Source organism: Geotrypetes seraphini, chromosome 3 (assembly GCF_902459505.1).
Source record: "Geotrypetes seraphini chromosome 3, aGeoSer1.1, whole genome shotgun sequence".
Classification (NCBI taxonomy): domain Eukaryota; kingdom Metazoa; phylum Chordata; class Amphibia; order Gymnophiona; family Dermophiidae; genus Geotrypetes; species Geotrypetes seraphini.
Window position 1 is genome coordinate 138,929,952 of NC_047086.1, and position 23,994 is coordinate 138,953,945.

Genomic DNA, 23,994 nt, shown 5'->3' on the forward strand with positions numbered 1-23,994 from the left:
TCTAACCGCTGTTTTGACAGCTCTTGCCCTAGCCAAATAGACTTCTCTAGAGTCCTGAGATCCTGTATGTTTGTAGGAGATGAACACTTTTTTCTTCTCTTTTATGAGGTCCGAGATCTCCGCAGAGAACCATTGTGGCTTATTGTTCCTGCACCGTTTACTCACTGATTTTATATAGCGATTGGTCGCCTCCTGAATGATAGCTTTCAGAGTCGACCACAATTCCTCTACGTTATTTGTTCCTGCTCGGTTTTGTAGTGCTTGATTGATGAAATCCCCCATACCCTCAAAGTTGGCATTCTTGAAGCTAAGGACCCTGGTTAATGTGTTAGTTTTGGCGAAACCCTTCCTGAGTTTGAACCATATCATGTTGTGGTCGCTGGAGGCCAACTTGTCGCCCACTGAGACCTCAGTGACACTTTCGCCGTTGGTAAGCAATAGGTTCAGTATTGCCTGTTCCCTTGTTGGCTCTAATACCAATTGCCTCAGTTTAGCTCCCTTCATAGAGTTCAATAGTCTCCTGCTGCTGCTGGATGCAAAGGAAAGTGTGTTCCAATCCACATCAGGCATATTGAAGTCTCCTAACAACACTGTATCCCCACGTAAGGTGATATTCTCTATGTCACCAATTAATTCTATATCTATGTCATCCTGTTGCCTTGGGGGTCTGTATATTATGCCAAGATACAGGCATTTGTCATTCCCCCTGGCCAAATTTACCCAAAGGGATTCCCCTGTGTACCTGATATCTGTGATTCTGGTGACTTTGATATCATCCTCAGTGTATATTGCTACACCTCCTCCCATTCTGCCCTCCCTGTCTTGGCGAAGAAGGTTGTATCCTGGTATCACCATGTCCCACCCATGGCAGTCGGTAAGCCAGGTCTCAGTTATCGCCACCACATCCAGGTCAGCGTTTCTCATTTCAGTCTCAAGTTCCAGGATCTTGTTGCCCAAACTATGGACGTTGATGTACATAGCCCTTCATGTAGTATGTTTGCTAAGCCTCCCTGGGGCTGTTGTTGCTTGAGCTGCGTGGACCTTTTCAGTATTACTTGTAGTTTGTGTACCTTCCCTAGACCCATTATTGCAATGTGTACCTATCCTAGGTTTGAAAGTGTTTGTACCATGTGGTGGAATACCTGTTTGAGCTACCTTAACTCTTTCAGTACAGCTTGCAATGTGTGTACCCTCCCTAGACCCAGAATTACAATGTAAACCTACCTTAGACTTAGAAATGTGTGTACTTGCCCCATACTTAGAAATGTGTTTACTCGTCCCCGTCCCAGACCCAGAATTGTTGTGTTTGCTAACCCGGTCTCAAAAAAGTATTGGTTGTTTGTGCTTGTGCCCTCCCCCAACATACCTAGTTTAAAGCCATCGAGTTCAATTTGGCTGAGGTGGTGTTCCCATTGATGTCATGCCCGCTGACGAGATTTAAAAAGTACATCCGGTGTTTGTGCACTATATCTTTGATGGACCCTCATAGTTGGTGCTTCCAGTGTTTGGGTCTGGAACATCGTGTCCAGTTGTGTACGCGTTGCTCTTCTCTTCAAAAGCGTACCATTAAAAATTGTATTCTCCAACAAGAGATGCTCTTTGGTGTCACCATGGATGGGGATACACCGACGATACCGTCTATATCGAAGACACCACAAGCACCAGCATCGACTCCAGTGTCGCACCTTTCTCCATCAGATAAGTCGGCTAAGAAGCCACCATCTTCCCAGTCAGGGTTGCAGGTTTCGAAGGCATTGAGTAAATTCATGCTGACCAAGCGTAAGTCCCTGCAGCGACTGGTTCCATTGTTGAGGGGTGCTTCATAATTGGAATCATCCTCTCCAGAACGTGTTGCAGTACCAGTGGTACAGGTGTCGTAGCCATAGATACCAGTTGAAGTCCACCTTATTACAGCTTCACCAACTGACCTCATGACAACCCAATATGCTGGTATAAGTAGTATATATTTTATTAATAATCAATAACAGCTTACAGAAAACAAGTCTTTTCAGCATATAGAGCCGACAGATAATATACTTCAAGCGCTTGAATATACCTGGGTGTCTGTCCTGCATAAGTCCTCAAAAGGCTGTCCTTTTATACATTTCTGATAGTCTGAGATCACGTTAGTACATATTACGTATGTGATTATTATTGGACATACATAGTTTGTCGTAATGGTCATTTTTCTTATTTCATTAATTGGACAATATTTTTACTTCCCTAAATCATATTGTGTGCGATATCCTGTTACCAAAAGGTTCTAATCTAATTCCCAACATATGCCTTTTTAATATCAAGGTTCCTCAATTTTCCCGAGCAAGGCCCACCCATTCTTTATTTGTACAGTAATCAATTATATATTCTTTGATTAGGATATGTGGTAATTCCTTTTTGTGCTGATAATTTTATTCTCACAAATAGACTTCTCTATGATACTTCAGCAGATGTTTGCTGGCTTCTGTATGAAGGATGGGTTCCGCCTGGCTTGCTAATTTTAGCAGAGATAAGAGTTTGTGAAGACTGTAATGTTTCAAAGTATTTTCAGGCCTGTAAAATATATTGCCATTTTCCTATTCTGGGGATTTCATGGGGCTCTGTCTTCACCTCCAGTTTCATCTGTATGCACCTGTATAGGCCTTTCTCTTCCCCCTTCCTCACAGTGCTTTCTTTGAAGCAGAAGCTTGATGCTTTGGTTTGAGAGGAGCTTAGGGACCATTTAATATCTTTGTAAGGGACCTGGCTCAAGGGCTTTGAGGGAAAATTGCATTATTCACCGATGACACCAAACTATACAACATAGTAGGCAAAAGCACAGTGCCCGACTGCATGACGCAGGACCTACTCTTACTGGAACATTGGTCCTCAACTTGGCAACTAAGTTTTAATGCCAAAAAGTGTAGGGTCATGCACCTTGGCAACAGAAATCCATGCAGAACTTACACCCTAAATGGTGAGACCTTAGCAAGAACTACAGCAGAACGGGACTTGGGAGTAATCATTAGCGAAGACATGAAGTCTGCCAATCAAGTGGAGAAAGCTTCATCCAAGGCTAGACAAATGATGGGTTGTATCTGAAGAAGCTTCGTCAGCCGGAAGACTGAAGTTATAAAACCGTTGTACAGATCCATGGTGAGACCTCATCTGGAATATTGTGTACAATTCTGGAGACCGCATTATCAAATGGCCACCAGGATGGTCTCAGGACTCAAGGATCTCCCGTATGAGGAAAGGCTGGGTAAGTTGCAGCTATACTCACTCGAGGAGCATAGAGAGAGGGGAGACATGATTGAGACATTCAAATATGTCACGGGCCGTATTGAGGTAGAAGAGGATATCTTTTTTCTTAAAGAACCTACGGTGACAAGAGGACATCCGTTGAAACTCAGGGGTGGGAGATTTCATAGTGACACCAGGAAGTACTTCTTCACCGAAAGGGTGGTTGATCATTGGAATAGTCTTCCACTGCAGGTAATTCAGGTCAGCAGCACGCTGGACTTTAAGAGAAAATGGGATAAGCATGTGGGATCACTTCAGGGAAGAATTTAGGGGGTGGGTCATTAGAGTGGGCAGACTTGTTGGGCCATGGCCCTTTTCTGCCGTCATCTATGTTTCTATTTCCAATTACTTCTCCTGACGCTCTCCTCTCCGGTACCAGCCCAGCCTGAGTCCAACCTTGCCAGGACTTCAGGTACCATTGATGCTCCATCAGTGTGTCCCAAGGAGTTTCGGCACCACTCCAGTTCAACTACCCATGCATCAAAGCATCGTTCCTCTAGGCACCACTTACCATTGACTCAATGTCACTCATCATCTTCTAGACACTCTGACAAGAGTGCAATGAAGTCAGGGAAGGTCTCCCGCAAACGCAAACATTCAGTGACCCCCAACATTGGACCACATGGCTCAAAGTGCAGGTCTCCTTTTCTCTTGCAGGACTCTGATCTTCAGGATGACTCAAATCCTGACCCGTCACCTTCCACTACTGATGCTGATGACTCTCCGGCATAGAAGTCTTCGAGGCATTCTCCAGCTTTCCTCTTCTCGATTTATTCGTCAATTGGGAAAGGACCTTTCAGTGAAGTTGGAGGCTGACTTCAAATATAGTGAAGAATTTCTGGAAACTTTGGATTACGATAAGCCTCCTTGAAAGATTCTCAAACTTCCATTACATGGCATTTTGAGAGAGACTCTTTTCAAGAACTGGGGGTCTTCTCTTTTGTTACTAGTGGCTTCTAAGAAGTTAGACTCTATACAAAATAATATTTCTGCCTGGATTTGATAAGCCTCAACTCTCACATCAATCCCTGGTGGTGGAGTCTACTTTGAAGAAATCTACTCCAAGGTTTATGTGTTGTTCCCTCCGGTAGGAAGGGCTGTACTATGGATAGAGTTGGTCGACGGCTCTACCAGAACACTATGTTGGCCAATAGAGCTATCAATTACAATTTCTACTTCTCATGCTACTTGAAACATCTCATGAAGCAGTTTCCTTCATATCAGAAACATATCCCTTCTCGTAAGTTGAAAGGCTTTCAACATCTCGTGAACACTGTCCTTCAGTTAAGGAAGTATTTGGTTCGTTCAGCTTATGACATATTTGAACTCGCGTCCAGGGCTTCTATGTCTGTGGCCATGAGGAGACTGGCATGACTTAGAGTCTCTGACATGGCTGTTAACCTCCAGGACAGACTAGCCAACGTCCCTTGCTTAGGAGATGAGCTTTTCAGGGATTCTACAGATAGTGCAACCCAAAAACTCATGGCTCATGAGACTTGAAGGGACATCTTAGTTAAACCTAAGTCTAAGCCCTACTCATTGAAACCTTTCAGGCCTTTTTCCTCTTATCAATGGTGTTTTTCAGCTAAGGCTTCTGCCCCAGTAAGGCCTCAGCAGAAGAAATGGAAGCAGCAGCGTCCTCCCAAGGCCCAAACTGCTGCTCCTACCAAGTCAACTCAGTCTTCTGGACCTGTTGATAGAGAGCATAGTTGCAATCCCTCTTCCTCAGCCAATTGGAGGTCATCTTCAGATCTATTTCCATTGTTGGAAACTCATCACCTCAGATCTCTGGGTTCAAAAATCATTTGGGAGGGTTACTCCATTTCATCAACATCCCTCTGGATCATCCTCCAAGAGAGTCTGCTTTCAACCCTCCCCAATCCTCTCTTCTTCTTCAAGAGGTTTATTTCCTTCTCAACACCATCGAAGAATTTCCTGTCGATCTTCAGAACCAAGGGTTTTACTCCTGCTATTTTCTAATAGCGAAGAAGACAGGAGGTCTCCGACCAATGTTAGATCTCAGAGCCCTCAAGTTTTTGGTCAGAGAGAAATTTCGAATGCTGTCTCTGGCCACTCTATATCATCTCCTGGCTCGTGACGATTGCCTTTGCTCTCTGGATCTCAAGGAAGCTTGCACTCATATCTCGATTTACCCAACTTCCAGGAAATATCTCAGATTTCAAGTGGCACATCACCACTATCAATGCAAGGTCCTACCATTTGGGCTGGTGTCTTCTCCCAGAGTCTTCACCAAGTGCCTGATCATGGTGGCAGTGGCCTTGAGGTCGCAGGTTCTTTAAGTCTTTCCCTATCTGGACTACTGGCTCATAAAAGACCCTCCCTCTCTGGATGTCATTCTTGCGATGAATTGTACCATCTTGTTTCTTCAGAACTTGGGTTTTGAGTCACAACTTCTTTCATCTCAAAGGCTTCAGTTCATTGGAGCCCTTCTCGACACAACTCAGATGAGGTCGTTCCTTCCACAAGATCATCAGAACACTTCACTTCAGTTGTCATCAAGTGGACCAACTCCAGTTCATTTCAGGCGAATGATGGTTCTTCTGGGCCATATGGCTTCTATGGTCCACATGACTCCTCTAGCGAGTCTCCACTTCAGAACACCTGAATGGGCTGTAGCTTCGCAGTGGTCTCAGGTGACCGATCCTCTCTCACAACATATTTCTGTAACATCATCTATTTGATGGTCGCTTCAGTGGTGGATGATCTCATCTAATCTCTCTAGAGGTCTGCTTTTTTGTCTGCCTCTTCATCAAAAAGTATTAACCACTGATGTGTCAACTTACGCATGGGGAGTGCATTTAGATGGTCTTCAGACTGAAGGTCATTGGTCCACCAGGGAACAGAAGTTCCATATCAATCTTCTGGAACTCTAGAGCAATTTACTATGCTCTCAAAGCTTTCCAGCATCTCGCAAACAAGCAAGGAAGCACAGGATTTGAAGTGAACGGAGTCTGTTTCTTGGTCCCCAAACCGCCCTGCCCACACCCTGTCACCTGGGTACAGATATCCGGAGGCATTCCCCTTAGAAAGAAAGGATACGCAGACAGTGTCCTAAAGAGATTGCCTAATCTTTTATTAGTTTACATCCAGCTTTTATACTTTTTTGAACATGGGTCAGTGGTATTAGCAGATGACGTAAGTACAAACCATATCTGGTGACAGGATACATAGGCTTCAAAGAAGTAATCAACACAAGAAAAGGGGGGTGGGTGAGTGAGCAGGATATGTGCTAAATCAAAAGGTGTTAAAGCTTCCCTTATCTCTCTCAACCAGTACATGGCAGTGGGGGGGGGGGGGTCGAACCTCCATTGTCTCAAACAGCTAACTTCATTAACAAGATTAAATGGCCTGTCTCAGAACATCAGCAGAATAAATACAAACTGTGTCTGTGTTTGAGCCCCCCCAGCTCAGACAGAGACAGAAAACTTATAAGATATGTGTGTCCTTTTAAATGTGTCCTTTCAAGGATCTCTCCTCCTTTGCCAGGAAGCTCAAAAGATTTGGCTTTGGGTGACGGCATGAAACATCTTCCTGAGAGCAGTCTATATTCAGGGAGAACAGAATTGCTTAACAGACAAGTTCAGCAAAATTCTTCAGCCTCGCGAATGGATGCTCAACTCTGCAGCTCTCCATCCCATCTTTGCTCAGTGGGGCACTCCTCAAGTGGACTTGTTTGTATCTCTCCACAACAACAAGTTGCCCCAGTTCTGTTCCAGACTTTACTCACCTCACTGCCTGGAGGTGGTTGCATTTCTACTAGATTGGATACGGAAGTTTTCTCTACACATTTCCACCTACACTTCTCATTCTAAAGACTCTTGTCATACTCAAGCAGGAGTCAGTCACCATGATTCTCATTGCTCCTCGGTGGCCCAGGCAGCCTTGGTTCTCCCTTCTACTTCAGCTCACTACCAGGGAGCCGATGCCTCTGCCAATATTTCCATCTCTTCTTACACAGGGTCAGGGTGCACTTCTACATCCCAACCTTCAGTCGTTAAACCTGACAGCTTGGTATCTCTCGGGTTGAATGCAGCTGGGCTTCATCTTTCTCAGCCTGTTAGAAGTATTATAGATGCATCCAGGAAACCTGCCACTCATCAATGTTATTACCAAAAGTGGACTCGTTTTCTTCCTGGTGTATTCGTCATCACTATGATCCAACATCCCTCTGAGATTCACTGGTGTTAGAAACATAGAAACATGATGGCAGATAAAGGCCAAATGGCCCATCTAGTCTGCCCATCCACAGTAACCATTATCTCTTTTTATCTCTCTGAGAGATCCCACATGCCTATCCCAGGCCCTCTTGAATTCAGACACAGTCTCTGTTTCCACCACCTCTTCTGGGAGACTGTTCCACACATCTACCACCCTTTCCTCAGATTACTCCAGAGCCTGTCACCTCTTAACTTCATCCTATGCCCTCTCATTGCAGACTCGACTCATGCGCATTTACATTATGTAGGTATTTAAACGTCTCTATGACTTCTCCCCTCTCCCGCCTTTCCTCCAAAGTATACAGATTGAGATCTTTAAGTCTATCCTCGTATGCCTTATCATGAAGACCACACACTTTCTTCATTTGTCTGACTCAGGACTCAAGTCTACATATATTAGAGTCCATCTCAGTGCTATCACAGCTTTTCATCAACCAGTTGGTAAACCTCTTAACTGTGCATCCTCTAGTCTCCGGATTTATGAAAGGTCTTATCAATGTGAAACCACCTCTCAAGCCACCTCCAGTAGTCTGGGATCTAAATGTGGTTCATGCTAAATTGATGAAGCCTCCATTTGAACCAATGTCTATGGCTCATCTCAAATATCTTACCTGGAAACCTGTTTTTTTCATCTCACTCACTTCTGCGAGACAAGTTAGTGAACTTCAAGAATTAGTGACAGATCCGCTTTTTACAGTATTCCACCATGACAAAGTGGTTCTTCACACACATCCGAAGTTTCTGCTGAAAGTTGTCACTTAATTTTATCTCAGCCAGTCGATTGTGCTTCCAGATTTTTTTTCCCTAAGCTTCATTCTCATACAGTCAAAACAGCGCTTCACACTCTAGATCAGTGTTCTTCAATCTTTTTACACCTATGGACCGGCGGAAATAAAATAATTATTTCGTGGACCGGCAAACTACTAAGACTGAAATTTTTTTAAAAAACCATCGCCGCACCGTCCCCGCGAGCTCAGTCCCACAAACCATCTGATCCCATCCGCACAAGCCTCAAATAGTTATGATTTTATATTGAACATATTTTATTAAAATATAAAAAGAAACAATATTCTATACAATTGTCATTTTATAAATACAAATAATACAGGGCAAAGATCAACAAAATCCGTCTCCCCTCCCCTTCACATATATCCCCTCTACTATCAAGAAAACTGAATAAGCCAAATTATTACAGAATGCTACACAAATATCATGTAACAGAATACCACAGTCACACATGACAGGAATGGTGTTAGGGGGAGTGGAACTAGGGCAACTGCCCCCTGGTCAGAGAGAGCCCTAAGCCAGCTGGAAGCTAAAGAAGCACTGCCTGGGCTTTGCACTCCCCAGTTATGTCTAGCAAGATACATATTTCAAATCTGATATATTTGAATCACAAGATAGAAATAAAATTATTTTTTTCTACCTTTTGTCGTCTCTGGTTTCTGCTTTCATTGCCTTTTCACTCTCTTCCATCCAGCATCTGCCCTAAGAACATAAGAATTGACACTGCTGGGTCAGACCAGTGGTCCATCATGCCCAGCAGTCCGCTCACGTGGCGGCCCTCTGATCTAAGACCAGCACCCTAACTGAGACTAGCCCTACCAGCGCACGTTCTTGTTCAGCAGGAACTTGTCTAACTTTGTCTTGAATCCTTGGAGGGTGTTTTCCCCTATAACAGCCTCTGGAAGAGCGTTCCAGCTTTCTACCACTCTATGGGTGAAGAAGAAATTCCTTACGTTTGTACGGAATCTATCTCTTTTTAACTTTAGAGAGGCCCTCTCGTTCTCCCTACCTGTCTTTATCTACCAAGTCTATTCCCTTCAGTATCTTGAATGTTTCGATCATGTCATCTCCTCTGTTCGCGGGAGAAGAGGCCCAGTTTCTCTAATCTTTCGCTGTACGGCAGCTCCTCCAACCCCTTAACCATCTTAGTCGCTCTTCTCTGGACCCTTTCGAGTAGTACCGTGTCCTTCTTCATGTACGGTGACCAGTGCTGGACGCAGTGCTCCAGGTGAGGGCGTACCATGGCCCGGTACAGCGGCATGATAACCTTCTCTGTCTCTTCAGTCCAGCATCTGCCCCTTCCATTCACTGTCTGTCTTTCCCTTCCATCTCTCCTCCTGCCCCCCCCCCCCCAATTTGGTCTGGCATCCATCATCTTCCTTCTGTTTCCCTCACGGTCTGGCATCTCTGTCCTTCCCTCCCCCCTGTGGTTTTTAGCATCTCTCTCTTCTCATTTCCTCCACTCAGATCTGATATCGTTCTCTGCTTTCTCTTCCCTTTTCTTCTCTGGTCTTCCTTCTCTATTTTCTGCCTCCATCTAAATTAAATTCTTTCTTACTATTTAGTCCTGTTTCCCTCTTTTCACTGTGTCTACCCACAGCTTGTCACCCCTTTCCCTCACCCCTCCATTATCTTACTATTTTCTTCCCCCTTTATTTATCTCCTTCTTCCATCCAGTATGTGTTCTTTCCCCACTTCCATTCAGCATCTGCTCTCCCCTCTCAACTGACATCCATCTGTCTTCTGCTCTCTCTCCCTTCTTCTCACTTCCATCATCTGTCTCCTTCTCTCTCTCATCTCCTCCATTCCATCATCTGCCCCTTCTCTCTCTTCCCCCCCCCCCCCCAACTTCCATCATCTGCCCCCCTTCCCCTCACCTTTGCGGGTCACTTTCTTTCCCCTTAGGGTAGCTCATGTCAGAGGGGAAGCTTTGGCCGAGCCGACCCGCTTGCAAGGAACAGTGGAACTTACTTGATGTCATGCTGGGGCCCGTTGCTGTTTGGAAAAAAAAAAAAAAAAAAAGGGGACCTGCAAAGGTGAGAGGAAGGGAAACCTCCAGGACAGCTGCTCTTTGCCCTCTTTCAGCGGCCCAAGAGTTTTTAGGCAAGCGGCAGTTCTGTGTGCTTTTAATTTTGGCACAGAGCTGCCCCTAAGCAGTAGTTTAGCGCGGTTTCATGAGGCAGCCTCGGGGCCTTTGCTAGGCCGGCCCGCTTCGATGATGTGATGTGGGCCGGCTTAGCAAAGGCCCCGAGGCTGCCTCATGAAACCGTGCTAAACTACTGCTTAGGGGCAGCTCTGTGCCGAAGTTAAAAGCACACAGAGCTGCCGCTGTTGGTCTGGAGGTGCGGAGACAAGGCAGGAGGCATAAGCGGTGGAAGGCAGGAGTCCCAAAGAAAGGCAGGAGTTCCGGCACAGCAACGGCAACAGGAAGTTGCAAGTCAGCTGACGCCGGCACCTTTCCTTGTGGTGCGGACCGGCAAGATTTTTTTGCGGACCGGCGCCAGTCCATGGATCGGCGGTTGAAGAACTGTGTTCTAGATTGCAAATGAGCTCTGGCTTATTATCTTGACAGAACAAAGCCACACAGAACATCTCCTCAACTTTTTGTCTCTTTTGATCCTAATAAGTTTGGACATCCGGTTTCCAAGAGAACGATATCCAACTGGTTGGCTGCATGCATTTCATTCTGTTATACTCAGGCTGGGCTGCAACTGGAGAGTCGTGTCACAGCCCATAAAGCTAGAGCTATGGCAGTTTCAGTAGTTTTCCTCCGAATCTCCCCTATTGAGGACATTTTTAAAGTTGCTACATGGTCCTTGGTTCATACATTCATCTCTCATTACTGTCTGGAATCTTTTTCCAGACGGGATGGGCACTTCAGCTAGTCAGTATTACAAAATTTATTTTCCTAAAAGATCAACACTCGCACCATCCCATTCTGGTTAGCTTGGAAGTCACCCACATGTGAGAATATGCTGCCTGCTTGTCCTGGGATAAAAGCACAGTTACTTACCATAACAGGTATTATCCAGGGACAGCAGGCAGATATTCTCACAACCCACCCACCTCCCCTGGTTGACTTCTTACCTGGCTTACTGAACTGAGGAGCCACATGCCTACATCAGGCGAGAAAGCACTCGCGCATGCGCGGTGTGGGCTATTGCAAACTTTCTGAAATCTTAAAGTGGCGATGCACTTTTGAAGTGTTCGTACTGGCGCTCCGTGGATGACATCACCCATATGTGAGAATATCTGTCTGCTGTCCCCGGATAACATCTGTTACGGTAAGTAACTATGTTTTACTTACCTATAGCAGATGTTCTCTGAGGACAGCAGGCCAAATATTCTCATATGCCCACCCATCTTCCCAGGTCGCGGGGATCCTGCGGGATTGGAGGCAGCTTGAACTGAGTGGCTTGTCTTCTTTTCCTGCCCTTCTGCAGCGCTCCCATGTAGCCGACCTGGAAGTCTTCCCCCGATGTCAGAGCTGATGTCGGAGGAAAGGCTTTGCATCAGCCATGTGCAGCGTGCATGCCCCGCTGCCCTGCGAAGAAGTACAGCTCTGATGTCGGGAGAGGTACAGTCTTGCGGGTGGGGGGCAGAAAAGGAGGGAAGGAGCGGGCGGGCATGCATGCGTTGTAATTAGGAGGAAGCGCGTTGGTACATGGGAGGGATCCAAATGTGGGACACAGAAGGGAGGGAATACGTTTTTGCTTTTTGTACACAAGGCATAAACTTGGAAAACAGGACGGAGGAAGGGAGGGGAAGAAATGCTGAGGTGGGGAAGGGAATAGAAAGGAAGAATTGGGTGTGTGTGTGTCAGTGAGAGGGAAAGAGAGATGGTGTACATGGGGAATGGAAGAAAGGAGAATTTTTGGTCATAGTGAGGGAGTGAGGTTCAGATGATAGGGAAGCAAAAGATGAGAGGGAGAAATGTAGGGGAACGGGATCTGTGGGATAGATTGAAAGGGATGCAAGAGGGAGGAATTCTGGACATAGTGGTGAAGAGACTGAAGGGAGAGATGTGGCATGGTGCTGGAGAGGGGTGATAGAAGGAGAAATGTTAGGCATGGGGCTGGTGGGCAGGGGTGAAAGATGAGAAAGGGATAAATTCTGGACCATGGTAGGAGGAACCAATAGACAGCAACAGAAGAATTTACAGAAGACGGGAAAGTGGAAAAAAAAACTGGGACCAATTTGATGGAAAAATAAGTCTTCAGACAACAAAGGTAAAAAACAGAATTTATTGACTAAAATATGTTAGCTTTGGGAAATGTATACAGCAGATGTCTTTGTATAGTGTTCAAAAGAAAAGAAAATGGATTTCTGGTTTTATTTCTACAGTGTTGAAGTACTTGCTGACTCTGTGGATCCCCAAGCACCGCCAGCAGAGGACCTCCTCTAGAGACGGCCAGAACTCCCCTCCACCAAGCGCAGCAGTCGCTGGCAGCATCCATGAATCACTGAGGTCCCAGCATCTCTGACTCAGGGATGCTTTTGCTGCCTGCCAAGCTTGGCAAAAGGGACACCCGGCCAACTGCAGAGGAAGTCCTCAGCTAACAGCTTGGAGGGTCATCATCTGCTGAGTATTTATATTTTATATTTACATTAGAGGCTCTGGTAGAAACCCATTTACAAAGTATATATTCTTCCCAATTAATATTTCCAAATTAATAAAGTGTCTTTGCTTATTTGTAAATAGATTTCTATCAGAGCCTTTAATTCAGTAGCATAATTAAATGAAATAAATACTTCTGAAGTTTATAGGGATGGGCAGGGACGGATTTGATTCCAGTGGGGAGGGAGACAGGTTTGATTTCTGTTCTCGTGCAACTCTCTATTTCAGAGCATTTTCCTCACCTGCCCACTGTAGAAACCTCTATTGCGGCTTTGTAAAAAGAGCCCTAAAATATATAAACCACTTTTATTGATTGTGCCCACACAGAAAAAGTGGTATATCAAGTCCCTTCGCCTTTACCCTTTAATTTCAATTATTATGTATCCCTCTTCCTTCTGTGATTTACATTATCCCAGGACAAGCAGGCAGCATATTCTCAACATGTGGGTGATGCCATCCACAGAGCCCCGCAGCAGATAGCCTTGCAAGCAGACTTGTAGAACTTTCAAAGAGTTCACGAGTGCTGCACCACTCATGTGCGAGTGCCTTCCTATCCGAGTCAGGTCGCACTTCTTCTCAGCGTCTCCTCAGTTCTTAGTTTTCCGTGGAGCCAAGAAGCCCTGCTTCTACAGCTCTGCCGTTTCTAGTTGCCTTCTCGCACCACGGCTTTCTTTCTTCTTTTCTTTTATTTCTTTTACAAGTCGCTGTGTAGCGCTTCTTTACTTTTTTAAAAAAAACTTTAACTTTTTTCCGCCGGTTTTTAACTGGCGGCCCTTGGGCTTAGGCCCTGCAGCCAGTCCTTGTTCGGCTGCGGATAACTTACCGGGTTTAAAAAGTGTAGCCAGTGTGCCGGGCCATTTCTTTGACTGACATACATCATTGGTGTATACAGTGCTTAGGACCGGAACATTGTCCTGAGTCCTGCCCACGCTGTACTACCCTTCAGAAATGAGTCCTTCGCAGACGTGCCAAAATTCTTGAGCTTTATGGCCCTATGGAGCAATCTGCGGAGAAGGCCTCAACCTCGGCCTTGACCCCAGTGGTGGCCTCGTCTTCTAAGACCTCGACCTCGAGCAACCTTGAAGGCCTCAACCTTGAAGGCCTCGTCTGCTGTGCTTCTTAAGGTTCCGTCCTCAGGCAAGTCTCCTCTTTATTCCCCAGGTACGCTACCTAAGAAGCCTCCAGCTGAGTATCAGGCAATCCAGGCAATGAGTGCAGTCGTGCCAGCCTCTACGAGACCTCCATCCAAGCGTGCCTCCAAACATAGGGAATACTCATCTTCCAGGTCGTCCTCAATGGAGCGCACTGTTGCGCCTATTAGACCAGATCCATTGGTTTCAGTGCCTGTCTTCGAGGACATGCTGAAAGCCATATTGACCATGTAGATTATCTCGGTCTTGGCTCAGCTTGCTCCTTCCTGCTCGCCAGCCTGAGCATTCTATCGAGGCACCTCGAGACAAGCCTCGTCGGTCTCGACCATTGTCCACCAGTGACTCCTCTCCTCGTCCTTCCAGGTCCGAGTCTCCAGCTACTCATCCTGTTCGTGAAGAGGTAGACAAGCCTCGCTCGAGGTATCAATCGAAGCATACCTTGTCCTCAAAGCACTTGACTTCGAAGAAGAGTAAAGAGTCTCCTTGTAAGAGTAAAAAGTTTATTCAGAGGGGTATAGAGTCTCCTCTGCCTCGATTGTCGAGGCCCATTGAAACCCCTTCGAAGCCCAGGCATAGGTCTCGACCTCCGAAGCCTTCAACACCTCTTGCTTCCCCACCTTGAGATACGTTCAGGTCAAGGACTCGTCCCTCAAGTACGAGTTCAAGTTCAAGTTCACTTTATTTTTGATGAATCGCCTATTTAAAACATTCTAAGCGATGTACAATTAAAAACAAATTATAAGAGAACATACAATCATATTAGTAATACATTAATAACAGCAAAATAAAAATAAAAATCTGTTAAATAATTACATAAAACAGAAAAGATCTCTATACATAATGTTAAAAACAAACATGAAAAGAGGGAAAGGGGGAAAAAGTTACAAATTTTTCTCTTGGTGGAGGAAAAAACATATATTAGGGAAAAAAAACAAAGGGAGGGGCACAAGTCGAGGCTCTCAATTCCTCGTATTCCTGGGACTTCTCCATCGAGGCTTCTGAAACATAAGCACTCTCTGACTCCACCTATATCACAAAGCGGAGCTTCTTCTGTGACTCTTACGTTGGATACAGACATGCCTTCTCAATACTCCAGAGAAGCTTCTCCATCCTACTCAGCAGCACCTAGGTCTTGCTCCTCTTCGCCTCCTGAGGAGTCTTTGGCCTCAAAATCAACATCTTTTTCAAGATTCATCTTTGATATGAGTAAGGCTCTTCAGCTTGATCTTCAGTCTACTCCTGAATATTTGGCCGAAATGCAGTTGCCTCATATGCCAAAGGAAACTTTGAGACTTCCCATGAATTGAAATAAACTTTCCTCGGGAATCTCGAGACTCATTATTCAATTCCGGCTATTCTCTCTAAGATGAAATCTCGTTACCGTACGGTTCCTTGCAAGGGGTTTGAAAAGCTGCAATTGTCTCACCAATCCTTGGTGGTGGAATCATCTCATAAAAAATCTAATCCCACCAAGGTCTATGCTGCAGTACCTCCAGGCAGGGAGGGACGCACCATGGATAAATTTGGACACCGTCTTTATCAAAATTCCATGATGGCGGATACAATCCTGAATTACAACTTCATCTTTACTTCTTACTTAAAGTACTGCATTAAAACCATGCCCTACTTTTTTCCTGACTTGGCTGTGCACCGCCTGCCTGCATTTCAACAACTTCAGCAGACTCTTTCACAAATACGTCTTTTCATACTCCAAGCCTCTTATGATGCCTTTGAGATGTCCTCTAGGGTAACTGCCTTTGCTGTTGCAATGCGCCGTCTGGTTGGCGAACATGGATCCCAACTTACAAGACTGTCTAGCTAATTTACCTTGCCAAGGTTATGAGCTTTTTGACGATTTCATCGAGGCTGCTACCAAGCGTCTGTCTGAACATGAGCGGTCATTTGCCTCTTTGGTTCGGCCTAAGGCTAAAACTCCAACTGCTAAGCCTTATAAGCCACCTCCACATCGTTACCCTCAAAAGTTTACTCCGGCTTTTTCCAGGCCTCTGCCTAGAAGACAACAGCAGCAACAGCGTCAACAAAAATCTCAGACTCCTGCTGCTGCTAAGCCGGCACAATCTTTTTGACAATCTAAGTCTGAGCATAACGTCCACCTGCATCCATCAGACTTCTCTCCTTCCCATAGGAGGTTGGCTCCATCACTTTTACCAATAGTGGGAGCAGATTACATCAGACCTTTGGGTTCTCACCAACATTCGGGAAGGTTACTCACTTCAATTCCTTCAAGTGCCACCAGATCTCCCTCCAAGAGAGTTTCCTTCCAGAGTGTCGCAACTTCCCCTTCTTCTTCAGGAGGCTCAGGCCCTTCTTCACCTTTGAGCTGTTGAGGAGGTTCCCTTGAACCAACGGGACAGGGTTTTTTATTCCCGTTATTTTCTAGTCCCAAAGAAGACTGGGGATTTGCAACCTATTATGGATCTCAGAGCCCTCAACAAGTTTCTTGTCAAAGAAAAGTTTTGGATGCTCTCTCTTCCAACCCTGTACCCCCTGTTGGATCAAGGGGATTGGTTATGCTCTCTAGATCTCAAGGAGGCTTATACTCATATCCCAATTCATCCAGCCTCATGCAGATTCCTGAGATTTCGGGTGGGGAATCTCCATCTTCAATATTGAGTTCTTCCTTTTGGACTCATCTCATCCCCCAGGGTCTTCACGAAGTGCCTGGTAGTGGTAGCTGCAGTCCTGTGGATGCAGGGCCTTCAAGTCTTTCCATACTTAGACGACTGGCTCATCAAAGCGTTGTCTCAACAGGAGGTTATTATAGCGACCCAACGGACTATTACGTTTCTCCAAGGTCTGGGTTTCGAAATCAATTTTCCAAAGTCTCAGTTACATTCCTCCCAAACTCTACAGTTTATTGTAGCCATCTTGGACACTGTTCAGCTCAGGGCATTCCTGCCTCACTCATGTCAGGACACTCTCATGCACCTTTGCCAACAAGTGTCTTCCCTCTCATCAATCTCGGCAAGACAAATGATAGTTCTTCTTGGTCACATGACTTCTACAGTTCACTTGACTCCTTTTGCCAGACTTCACCTCAGAATTCCTCTGTGGACCCTGGCATTTCAGTGGCAGCAATCTTACGACCCACTCTCTCAACATATTACAGTAACTCCTTCGTTGAGACAGTCTCTCCACTGGTGGATGCTCTCTTCCAATCTTTCCAGAGGTTTGCTATTCCACATGCCCCCTCATCAGAAGATTCTCACAACAGATTCTTCAACCTACGCTTGGGGGGCTCATCTCGATGGTCTCCATACTCAAGGCCATTGGTCCAGCACGGATCGCCAATGTCACATCAATCTGTTGGAACTCAGAGCGATCTTCAATGCTCTCAAAGTTTTTCAACATCTTCTTCACGATCAGGTGGTCCTCATTTGGACGGACAACCAAGTCGCCATGTACTATGTCAACAAGCAGGGAGGCACAGGTTCTCTCCCTCTTTGTCAGGAAGCTCTGAAGCTTTGGAATTGGGCAGTTGTTCACATCTTCCTCAGAGCTGTCTATATTCAAGGGCAGCAAAACTGTCTGGTGGACAAATTGAGTCGTCTTCTACAACCTCACGAATGGACACTCAATTCCTCGCCTCTAAGTCAAGTGTTTGCTCATTGGGGGACTCCTCACAACAACAAGCTGCCTCAGTTCTGCTCCAGGATATACTTTCCTCATCGCCTCAAGGCAGAGTTTTCCTTCTGGAATGGACGAATCAGTTTCTCTATGCATTCCCTCTGATTCTCAAGACTCTTGTCAAACTCAAGAAGGAACATGCCACCATGATTCTAATAGCTCCTCGGTGGTCCAGACAACTGTGGTACTCCCTTCTACTTCAACTCAGCACCAGGGAGCCTCTACTTCTGCCAGTATTTCCCTCTCTGCTTACACAGAGTCAAGGGTCTCTGCTTCATCCTAACCTGCAGTCTCTACACTTAGCAGCTTGGTACCTCTCAACCTAACTGCCACTCTACAGTTCTCTCAATCTATACTGGACGTTCTAGAGGCTTCCAGGAAGCTGTCCACTCGGCAGTGTTACAACCAGAAATGGACTAGATTTTCTACTTGGTGTGCTACTCATCAGAAGGAGCCGCTATCTACCTCCTTTGTCTTCAGTTTTGGATTATCTGCTGCACTTATCTCACTCTGGACTCAAATCCACATCTATTCGAGTACACCTCAGTGCCATTGCTGCTTTTCATCAACCTATTGAAGGGAAATCTCTCTCTGTTCATCCTGTGATTTCCAGATTTATGAAAGAATTTTTCAATGTCAAGCCACCTCTCAAGCCACCTCCTGTGGTTTGAGATCTCAATCTTGTTCTTACTCAATTGATGAAGTCTCCATTCGAACCAATAGCTTTGGCTCATTTAAAATATCTCACTTAGAAAGTGGTTTTTCTCATTGCACTCACCTCTGCTATACGTGTCAGTGAGCTACAAGCTTTAGTGGCAGATCCACCTTTTACAGTATTCCATCATGAGAAGGTGGTCCTACGTACTCATCCAAAATTCTTACCTAAAGTGGTTTCAGAATTTCATCTCAATCAGTCCATCGTTCTTCCAGTGTTTTTTCCAAAGCCTCATTCTCATCCTGGAGAAATAGCACTTCATACTCTGGACTGTAAACGTGCTTTGGCTTTCTATTTGCAACGCACTCAACCTCACAGAAATGCTCCTCAACTTTTCATCTCCCTCGATCCAAATAATTTGGGGCATCCTGTTTCCAAGCGAACCATCTCCAACTGGATGGCTGCTTGCATCTCTTTCTGTTATGCTCAGGCTGGTTTCCCTCTGTAGGGTCGAGTCATGGGCTATAAGGTTAGAGCGATGGTGGTGTCTAGCTTTCCTCAGATCAACTCTTATTGAGGAAATCTGCAAGACTGCCACTTGTTCCTCGGTTCACACTTTCACCTCTCATTATTGTCTGGATACTTTTTGCAGATGGGATGGCCATTTTGGCCAGTCAGTTTTACAACATCTATTCTCCTAAATTTCCAACTCTCCCACCATCCCATTCTGGTTACCTTGGAGGTCATCCACATGTTGAGAATATGCTGCCTGCTTGTCCTGGGATAAAGCACAGTTACTTACTTACCGTAATAGTTGTTATCCAGAGACAGCAGGCAGATATTCTCACAACCCACTCACCTCCCCTGGTTGGCTTCTTAGTTAGCTATCTTAACTGAGGATATGCTGAGGAGACATGCGACCTGATTCGGGTGGGAAGGCATTTGCGCATGCGTGGTGCAGCCCTCACGAACTCTTTGAAAGTTCTACAAGCAAGTCTGCTTGCGAGGCTGTCCACTGCGGGACTCCGTGGATGACGTCACCCACATGTTGAGAATATCTGCCTGCTGTCCCTGGATAACAGATGTTACGGTAAGTAACTGTGCTTTAGAGTAGACTGCTTGCCTGTGAGCTTTTCTGTATTTTATTGTTTGAAATTTGAATTAAAGATAGGTATTATGGGTTTAAAAATTTTTTTTCTTAATCTAAATAGTGCTGCTTTTTGAGCATAGATGGGAGTTACACTGTAGGAAAGCATAGAAGACATCCCTGCACCTTTCCCTTAAGAAAGATTTCTTAATATTGTACCATTGAGAAGATGCATCCTGTGTTTACATTGCAAAGAAATATCACCTTCTCACTCTTCTTCCTGCAGGTGTTTTTCTTGAGTAGCCGTGTCCATCCTGGGGAGACACCATCTAGCTTTGTATTCACTGGCTTCCTGGAATTCATTTTGCGCCCAGATGACCCACGTGCACAGATGTTGAGGCGCATGTTCATCTTTAAATTAATCCCCATGCTGAACCCCGATGGTGTAGTGAGAGGGCATTATCGGTAAGAGCAATGTGGAAATACTTTTTGTTAGATTGAATAACAAGTAAGAAATGAAGATGGCATTTTCAGGTTTTGAACCTGAGTGCTGTATAGTTCAGAGAGTTTGGATTTGCAGGTTGAAAGGGAAGAGGGGTTGAGTGTGTGCAATTTTTTCCACAAGTCACTATCATATATTGGATTGTTTTTTATTCAGAAATGGAATTTTATGGTACCTGGACCTGTCAAGCTTACGTGCATTGTAAGCTTTATTTCCCTTACCATTCCACTGTGTTTGGAATTGGCTTTGTTGGGGAAGGTTGTGCTGAGAATTTGTCTGTGATGGGAGAGATCATAAAGGAGAATTTAGAGACAGGTAAGAAGAAGGAAAGTCTTGAGTAAAATTAGAAATGAGAGAACAAGGCCTGTTGTAACATCACACATGTATTATTAGTGATTCTGCAGTGTAGTAACCCAGACCATGTATTATTAGTGATTCTGCAGTGTAGTGACCCAACCCACATTTACTATTAGTGCTTCTGTAGTGTAGTGATCCAATTCTGGTCTGGTTTTGACCTTTTTGTGTTAAGAATCATAAGGATGTTGCATTTTAACATGTGCAGCACTAGAATAATGATAATAACTTTATTTTTATATATTTTATATATTTTGGGTTTCAAAAGGGGATTGGACGAGTTCCTGAAGGGAAAGGGGATCCAGGGGTATAATTAGAGGGTTACTATACAATACAAAACGCCCTTGAGTAATAGATCACTACAGGTCCTTGACCTGGGGGGCCGCCGCGGGAGCGGACTGCTGGGCGTGATGGACCTATGGTCTGACTCAGCAGAGACAATGCTTATGTTCTTATGTTACCGCCATACCACAAACAGTTCTAAACGGTTTACAAGGGAAGAGACTGTTTACAGACAGCGACATTACAGAGAACTTTCAAAATTACATTGGCATATTAAGTTTAGTCAGGTTTATCTGGAAGTGTTTTGGAAGTACATTAGGTTGAAGTACTTGTTTGTCCACCTGCTTGCAGGCATTTAGGCCCAGATTCTATAAAAGACTCCATATCATTGTTATACAAGTTTTAATGTTGTATAAAAATTGTTTGAACTTAAGACGCCAAAAGTTAGACGCCTAGATCGGCACGCCTAGCTGATCTAAGTACTTAACTTAATTAGTTAAAAGCTTAATTGGCACTGATAATTGGCTTAAACTCAAATTAATTGGCTGATTAGGTTCCTAGCCCAAGGCGCCTACCAGAAAGTGGGTGTGGTTAGGGACAAATCATGGGCAGATCTTGGGCGTGCTTTGCTTATAGGTGCTTAAATTGGATTTAGGTGCCAGTAGTTGCGCCAAGAAAACCTTGGCATAAATAATAATAATAACTTGATTTTGTATACCGCAATACCACAAAACAGTTCAGAGCGGTTTACAGGAGAAGAGACTGTGCATTTACAGCGAAGATACAGAGAGTTAGATTAACCAGTGTAATGTAACCAGTAGCAATAACAATATAATCCAGTAACAATTACAAGAGAGTGCAGAATGGGGATAGTAGAATCCGGGGGAGATGAGGTATATAGGTGAGAAGGGAGAGGAAAGGGAAGGAAGGGAGGCGGTGTAGAGTCGGGAGGGATGGGGTTAGAGAAATTTATCAAAGAGGTATGCTTTGAGAGATTTTCTGAAGGATAGGTAGGAAGGAGCAAGAGAGATGAGGGTGGTCAAGCAGTCATTCCATTTGCCAGCTTGGAAAGAGAGGGTTTTGTCCAGGAATCTTTTGTAGATACATCCCTTTGGTGAGGGGTAGGCAAACAGGTGGGCATTGCGAGTACTGTTGGAGCCTGGGAACACAAAGTGGCGTGACAGGTATATTGGGGATGATAGAAGGTGCCTAAAGTTTTGATGTCTACCAGCGCTTAATTAAGTCCAGTTTAGGCACCGCTAGAAGTAATTCTATAAACGTCATGTAACTTAAGATTGACATGTGCTATGCATTGCGTTTCTCAGCGCCTATGTTTTAGACACCATTTATAGAATCATTTGAAAGGAAACTCTGCATTGAGAAAACATAGGATGAGTGATGTCTTGGCGAAGCCACTGTCCGCGCTCTTCAACCTCTCCCTTAGTACAGGCAGCGTCCCGTTGGACTGGAGGACGGCTAACGTCATTCCACTCCACAAGAAAGGCTCAAAGATGGAGACAGCAAACTACAGACCAGTGAGTCTAACATCGATAGTGAGCAAACTAATGGAAACTCTAATCAAATACCAATTGGATAAGATCCTGGATGAGGAGAATCTACGGGATCCCCGACAACATGGATTTACTAAGGGGAGATCATGCCAATCCAACCTGATCAGCTTCTTTGACTGGGTGACGGAGAAGCTGGATATTGGGGAGTCCCTGGACATAGTGTACCTGGACTTTAGCAAAGCATTCGATAGCGTACCACACCGCAGGTTGCTGAGCAAGATGAGTTCTATAGGATTAGGTGACACATTGATGCAATGGGTTGGGAACTGGCTTGGAGGTAGGCTCCAAAGGGTGGTGGTGAACGGCACCCCCTCCAAAATGACGGAGGTGATTAGTGGAGTACCACAGGGCTCAGTCTTGGGCCCAATCCTATTCAACATCTTTATAAGAGACTTGGCAGAAGGGCTTCGAGGTAAAATAACATTATTCGCCGATGACGCCAAACTAAGTAATGTAGTGGGCAAATGCACAACAGACGAAGATTCAATGCCCGACAACATGATGCACGACCTACTCCTACTGGAGCGATGGTCTAGGACATGGCAACTCAACTTCAATGCCAAAAAATGCAAAGTTATGCACCTGGGCAGCCAAAATCCATGCAAGTCTTATACCCTTAATGACGAGATCCTAGCAAAAATGGTAGCAGAACGAGACTTGGGGGTAATCGTCAGTGAGGACATGAAGTCTGCCAATCAAGTGGAGCAGGCTTCGTCCAAGGCAAGACAAATCATGGGCTGCATATGAAGGGGTTTCGTCAGTCGTAAGGCGGAAGTCATTATGCCATTGTATAGATCCATGGTGAGGCCCCACCTGGAATACTGTGTGCAATTTTGGAGGCTGCATTATCGCAAGGATGTGCTGAGACTGGAGTCGGTGCAAAGAATGGCCACCCGGATGGTCTCGGGACTCAAGGATCTTCCATACGAAGAACGGCTTGACAAATTACAGCTATACTCGCTCGAGGAGCGCAGAGAGGGGAGACATGATCAAGACGTTCAAGTATCTTACGGGCCGCATCGAGGCGGAGGAAGAAATCTTCTTTTTCAAGGGTCCCACGACAACAAGAGGGCATCCGTGGAAAATCAGGGGCGGGAAACTACGAGGTGACACCAGGAAATTCTTTTTCACTGAAAGAGTGGTTGATCACTGGAATAGTCTTCCACTACAGGTGATTGAGGCCAGCAGCGTGCCTGATTTTAAGGCCAAATGGGATTGGCACATGGGATCTATTCACAGGGCAAAGGTAGGGGAGGGACATTAGGGTGGGCAGACTAGATGGGCCGTGGCCCTTATCTGCCATCTATTTCTATGTTTCTAAGTTAAGAGGTGATACATTCTGGAGTAATCTAAGGAAATACTTTTTTACAGAAAGGGTGGTAGATGCATGGAACAGTCTCCCAGAAAAGGTGGTGGAGACAGAGACTGTGTCTGAATTCAAAAGGGCCTGGGATAGGCACTTGGGATCTCTCGGAGAGAGAGATAATGGTTATTGCAGATGGGTCATTTGGCCTTTATCTGCCATCTATGTTTCTATAATCAGGGCCCAATTCTGTATCCTTTTTGCCAAAAAGGATTGTATTCATAACTTGTGAGAGACTGTAAGCGCACTGATAGGTCCTCAGGATAATTTATCTTGTGGTTTATTCACACTAAAAAAAATTATTTTTTGAGGGGCTGGGGGGGGGGAAGCAAATTAGACTACGAGCAGAGTGTACATGAATACAACTTTAACAGTACTTTTTGCTTGCTTACATTTATTTTAGAATTTGCTTGCTTACAGTTATTTTAGAATATTTGCAATTTATAGTAAACAGTACGAA

The 23,994-nt window shown here is 45.1% G+C and overlaps 1 protein-coding gene across 1 annotated transcript in view; it reads left to right on the top strand.

Moving 5' to 3' along the window:
* Positions 1–23,994, top strand: part of AGBL5 (ATP/GTP binding protein like 5) — a 327,772-nt gene that overhangs the window by 139,493 nt on the left and 164,285 nt on the right. The window contains 1 exon segment of the mRNA XM_033939734.1: positions 19,749–19,927. Coding sequence (XP_033795625.1) covers positions 19,749–19,927 — 179 coding nt within the window.